The sequence below is a fragment of the Seriola dumerili genome, unplaced genomic scaffold (assembly GCF_002260705.1).
Source record: "Seriola dumerili isolate Sdu_G_001 unplaced genomic scaffold, Sdu_1.0 BDQW01000147.1, whole genome shotgun sequence".
NCBI classification, from domain to species: domain Eukaryota; kingdom Metazoa; phylum Chordata; class Actinopteri; order Carangiformes; family Carangidae; genus Seriola; species Seriola dumerili.
The window spans coordinates 1,648,275-1,654,424 of NW_019174402.1; the positions used below are offsets into that span (position 1 = coordinate 1,648,275).

The window sequence follows — 6,150 nt, forward strand, 5'->3', positions numbered from 1 at the left end:
TGGATGTGGCATGACTGGAAAGATTGAAATACATGAGTGTGATGAAAGAAAACTGTATGCCTTTCTGTCAACGAGTTTATTAAAATGTATTTAACAGTATTAATCTTATGCAGCTATAATGTGTGTCTTTGTAATATAGCAATGCGTAACATATATAGTAACAAACTCTATGGTTCCCCTCCAATAATATCTGCACTAATACCGTAATAGGCTCATACCTATATTGACCATCACAGCCATCACATAACTGTGTGATTAACAACAGCCCAGTGCAGTCAGTGCATTCAGTTCTCCATAGGTTATGGCCTACTAAACATATTCAATGAACATCAGTGGGAGCTTTGGTCAGTCAATGTGCAGAATGTGCTGTGCTGCTGGATTGTCCATTAACAGCTGAGAAACCGGCTCATCTGGATCCACTGACCCATGTCCCTGTGATGTGTCACTATACAACCACAACCAAAGCCTATTATCGACTAAAACGCACATGGCTGTCGGTAAAGAGACGTAGCAGACGAGATAGAAGAAAAACCATATGTCATGACTGGATTACAGATAAAATGACACATGTGGGGAAGGGAGAGGGGGGCGGGGGCAAGAACTATAGTAAATCCTCTTGATATATTATGGGATTATTTCAGTGATACAGTAAATACAAAAATACTATTTAAGTGTAAAAATGTTGCTTGAAGATTTCTACTAAGTACCACAGATAAATCCCTATAGGATTGTTATAAGGACATGATAATGGAGAGAAAAAAAAAATCGGACATCTTTAATTAATTAACTAAATTCACTGCTAAGGACTACAAGTACATGTTAAATCCCTACAGGAATAAAACAGGAGTACTGTGGTGATATTTTATCTGAGCTACATTGGACTGACCAATGGTTAGTGAGTAGGCCGTCACAAATACTGACACAGCCAATGGGCTACATGCTTTTTAGATAAAAGGTGTTACAAGCTACAACAGCCACTGGTAACTGATGTTGCCATAACAAAAAGCAGTGCTTTCATATTTTGGGTCAAAACATATTAGGGCTGCAACTAATTATTATTCTCAATTATCTAAAGCCTAAGGTGATATCTTAAAATGTCTTGTTTCCATCCAAAAAAAAGGCCAAAAATCCTCACATTTGAGAAGCTTGAACCAATTAATTTTTGGCATTTTTGTTACAAATTAAACAACTTAAATAATAATTTGAATATCAAAATACTTGCTGTTGAATTTGCTGTCAATAAACTTATCCATTAATGGATAAATTCAGTTCTAACAAATACAGTAACATGAAATAATCCTGCGGTAGAACGGAAGTAGGATTTGGTCATTAAAATGCACTGGTAAAAATCTGACATTTGTCAGTCGTGTGGGAATATTATCAGTGTTTGTTAAGGTAGGTGGAATATACCCTGTGTCTACACTGACTAACACCTTTCGCACTGGATTACTATAGCTTTTAATAACAAAATGTACCATAACAGCAGCATTAAAATGGACATCAATTGCATGACTGTGTGACACGAGGTTACCTCTACACCTGAGATCAAAAAAATCATCGATGTGGATGAGGAAATCAAAGTGGATCTTATCCTACTCTAAGCCATCCATATCCTACAACTATGTGATATCAATTACAGACGCCCCCTCCCGTCCAAATACTGAGGTCTGGTGACATGGCCACACCTCAAATCTTTTTACTAATGCAAGCTTATGCAGGAAAACTAGCAATTTCAAACCAGTTCAGTAGATGCTACTGGAGGAAGTAATGGACCTCAGCAAACATCAACGTATTACAGGCAGTAACAGAACAGATTCTGTGTGCGCATAACAGGTCATTTGGACAACCCATTTCATATAATTTAGCAACATCTTCAAACAGTTTCCATGCATACACAGCAGCACAGCAAATCACTGCACCTGCATTATGTTTTTTCCACACCCAATTTGGTACATCTTCCCACCCACGCAGAGCAACACCAGCTGTTTAACAAGGGTTGAAAGAGCAATGCTTGGTCAGATGTTTGACAAGACCAGTCACAGTTTTGGTTAAGGTGTGGGATCAACAGTAATGGACAATCTAAAATGATGGTGCTGTAGACCATCAAGCCACAGCTACAGGCTCATACTTCTGTGTGTGATATATGTGTGTGTGTGTGTGTGTGTGTGTGTGTGTGTGTGTGTGTGTGAAAGAGACAGAAAGTGTGAGAGGGACACACATACACACTATAGGGTTATTAGACCATGCTTATTAGAGACTTACTTCATCTGTTTGACGATGGTGCTTTTCCCTGACTCTCCAGCCCCTGAGGGATAAGAGACAAGAAGACAATGTAAACAGGGTGTGTGTGTGTGATATGTGTGTATGTGTGTGTATGTGTGTGTGTGTGTGTGTGTGTGTGCGTGTGTGTGTAAGACAGCAAGATGGAGACAGAGTGAGAAAGAGGAGGGGGTGGGGGAAATGAGAGAGAGAGAGAGGGAGAGAAAGAAAGAAAGGGAGAATCAGCCTCTTAAAAACCTAAGTGAATAAGGACAGCAGCAGCAGCAGCAGCAGCAGGGTGGAGATAAAAAAGATGGAGAGAGTGGCTGCACCCTTTCTTCCTCAACATCCTTTTTTTACTAGCTCCTTCCACCCTCCATCTTTAAAATTCAGCAATTTAAATAGATTAAACAGGCCACTTACAAGATCATTTCCCACAAAGAATCAATGAATCAATCTCCCACCCCAAACCAATGAACCAACACTGCCTGTGCTTGACCCTCCATTGCTGCATACTGCCATTTTTTTTCCTGGCATCCATCTGCAGTTATCCTCTCTGATGTAGTTCCCACCTTTTACCGACACTTTGACTGGTTCTGCAGAATTAACATTTTACCCACCTGGTACGTGTTTAATGTAAAACAGCCTACAATAGCAGGTAGCTTGAAAGTGATGTAATAAGAGGGCTCTGTGTGTTAGAAGCCACTATCAATCAATCATCAGTTCCTCTTTGATCATACACTGGATTTTGGTTCATAATGTTGTTTTTTGGCTTGTGATAAACGTCAGGTTTTATAATAAATATATATATTTAAATTTCCCACTACCCTCAGAGGGTCATCTCTCTACCAAACGCCCCCCCCCCGCCCTCCACCCCCACCTACCCCCCCACCCCACACAACACCACACCTTTCAACACTCCCAAGCGTTTAATTTGCCTGCCGTGGCTCTACAGGCCCTACGGTAGGCAATTCAACCGGCGTCTCTTACCGAGCAGCAGCAGTTTAACATCTTTGGCCGCGGTGAGACCGTCCTCCTTGAGGTTTTTCTCGATGGCTTTGCTCCGGTCCAGAGCCGCCCTCTCCTCTGCGCTCAGAGTACATCCCATGGTTAGAGAACACAGCTTGATAGCGTTACCGGTACCGGGATCCACGGAAGAAAAAGCAATTAAAAAGGTGGATTCAGTGAAACTTGCGCGTGGAAACAAAGCTGGCTGCAAATCCTTTTTTTTTTTTTCTATCTTAGTTTATTTCCTCCTTTTTCTGCGCTATACCTTCGATCCCTCTCCCTCAGTCTCTTTCTTTCGCTCTCTGGGCAGCTCCCTCTGTCTCGCTCTCAAACCGGGGGTACGGAACCGTTAAAGCATTTAAATCAAGGATCCACTCGGTTTGATCCACAGCGCAAAAGAAAAAAACAACACGATGTAGCCTCCGCAGCTTTTAGCGGTTTGTTTCTCAAGCGTTGTGGTCTGTCGGTCCGTCCGTCCTCCGTGTCTTTTTCTGTTTTTTTGTTTTTTTTCTGTCGGTAAACCACGGTAACGGTTCTCTTCTCTTCTCAGTTTGTCGATAGTACGTGTTACTGGGCGGCGGTGAGCAGCGCTGGCATCGTTTGGTTCTCACGGCGGCTCACAGTGGACCTTCCTCCGTTTGGTTCCTCCGGGGCGGGCGGCGGGGACTCGCTCTGTAACGCTACTGCCTCCCGGTAGCTCCGGTAGGGGCTCGGTCCTTCGTTAGTTTATTCGTTGAATTGCTGGTGCTGACGTCAAAACAGTAAGAAAAAAAAAAAAAAAGAAAAAAAGTGGAGAGAGAGGAGGAGAGCCTCCATGCTCCCAGTGGCGCTGCCTGGTGGTGCACTGTGTAGTTGGCCACCTTTACAGGCTTTTTCTTTCTCTTACCACAAAACTTTTGAGTGTTGATAACACACTTATCCAGTGAGGTCAAGATCAACAAAAAGAGTATTTGTAGACTTCAGCTAACCTTAGCAAACATCGTGGTTACGCCAGGAGCAGTAATTCTTCCCGGTCAGCGCATGAATATTTAAATCCAAATGAAATGTTATGCGGTCAATTAGAGCCAATTAGAGCGTAAGTGGTTAATTTTCCAATACCTTATTTATAAATATAAATATCGATATTTTATACATTTTCAGCCACTTAACTGGCCTCTCCAACAGATGAAGTTTGTTAAATTGTCAAGTCATTGCAAGAGGTTGCATGTGCAGTTGTTGTCATGTGACCTAAGAATGAAATTCGCATGGTCACATGATACCAAGTGGTTGTTCCAATAATGTTTTGGCTCCTAATATTTAGTTTTTATTAGGTTATATTTTAAGTCATGTTAGTGGTAATTGCTCAAGGAATGGCAATGTCAGTGGGTCTATCCCCCACATTGGTCTAGACTGAAATATCTCAACAACGATTGGATGAAACTTGGTACAGATATTCAGATATATGAACATAATCTCATTGAATTAGAGATGCTGCGGGAGGCAGCTGTTCCAAAATGTCCTCTGAGTGAGTTATTGTCTCCATACAATCACCCTATTCATTTGCTTCATCATATGGGATTTCTCCAAGTGATAGTGTGGTTGGCTTAGTAATAAGGTGTCTGTCATCATCATCATCACTATCATCTGCAACACCAACTAACTGAAATGAAATATAATGTTCATTACATACACCACGGTAGGTTTATTGAATTTGTCTCAGCTGTGGTGGAAAGTGGTGAAATATAGCTAATATAACAAAAAAAAATTATAATAATTAAAAGCCAATTAAGTCAAGTCTAGAGTTGCAAATTTCATGGGATGATTTTCCAGTTGAATCCATGTGACAGGCACATTATGCAGTCATGATACACTGATAATGTCCATATTTATGTAAAAACTCCACCAACCATCAACCACAAGACCCCTCTGTCTGTACAAGAACATCTGAAATGATAACTAGTCATCCAATAATGATACCACTCAACTCTAACCTACACTGTAAGACTTTACCAAAATCTTACCTGCAAACACTTCCATTTCTTTTACATAATCACTTAGATACTCATTCAAGTTTATTGTTAGTTGTGCTGTTTCCTCACTTAGATAGAAAATGTCAAGCAGTGGAGTGCTTGAGTACATTTCCTTTTCCATAGTTGTTTGGTTACTGTAAATCTTTTATTGTGTCACATGCAATACTTTTAGTGTTACTCCAGAAGCTCTTAGAAATGAAAATGTAAACATTTTTAATTATCTTAAAGTTTGAAGCCTCAGAAAAAAAAAACATTTCAACCTCAGCAGTCAAGACAAATGTAAAGGCTTTCATGGATTTAAGATAACTGTTCTCTCAGTAATGGTTACTAGATGTCAGCGATTTCTGACGCCCAACCAACAGTTGCAGTGAAACTCGGCGGTTACTTGTCTATCAGCACCGTCTCCATTTTTACATCTGTGGCATCACCAAAGATAAAATCTGCTCATTTCCCACAGCAAAGTGTTTTGATGCCTCTGTTACAGCCTGGCATGGTTTAGACCCATTTAGACCAATTTTCTTATATTCAGAAAACAATGAAGACTATTCTGCGCAGTTAGTTTATGCTTTGTTAATAATTCAAAACCTGAAGGAAGACAAATTAATTCATTAGACTCTGTATGTATTCAGTTAGTGGGGAGTCTTATTTTTAGCCAAAACAAAATATTTTGTGTTAATCATCAAATGTACAGAAGTCCATATGTTTTAATTGACTTTTTTAAATTTGACTCATAGACTATTTTAATTAATCAAATAACAAAAATTCAGCCACACAAATTTTGGCTCAGCTTGTGGTGGTTGATATCATGCAAAAACATTTTGGTTTAGGTTGTTTTAGGGTTACATTTAGTTTCATACAAGCAAAGATGCCCTGG

At 40.1% G+C, this 6,150-nt stretch overlaps 1 protein-coding gene across 2 annotated transcripts in view; it reads right to left on the bottom strand.

The window, feature by feature from the left end:
- LOC111225196 (guanine nucleotide-binding protein G(o) subunit alpha) overlaps positions 1-3,974 on the bottom strand; it is an 81,553-nt gene extending 77,579 nt beyond the window's left edge. For both annotated transcript variants that reach the window (XM_022749923.1, XM_022749922.1), the window contains exons 1-2: positions 3,250-3,974; positions 2,263-2,305 (exon numbers count right to left, since the gene is read on the bottom strand). In XM_022749923.1, the coding sequence (XP_022605644.1) occupies positions 2,263-2,305; positions 3,250-3,367 (161 nt within the window). In that variant the 5' untranslated portion in view covers positions 3,368-3,974. The remainder of the gene's footprint in view (positions 1-2,262; positions 2,306-3,249) is intronic.
- Between the last annotated feature and the right edge of the window lie 2,176 nt (positions 3,975-6,150).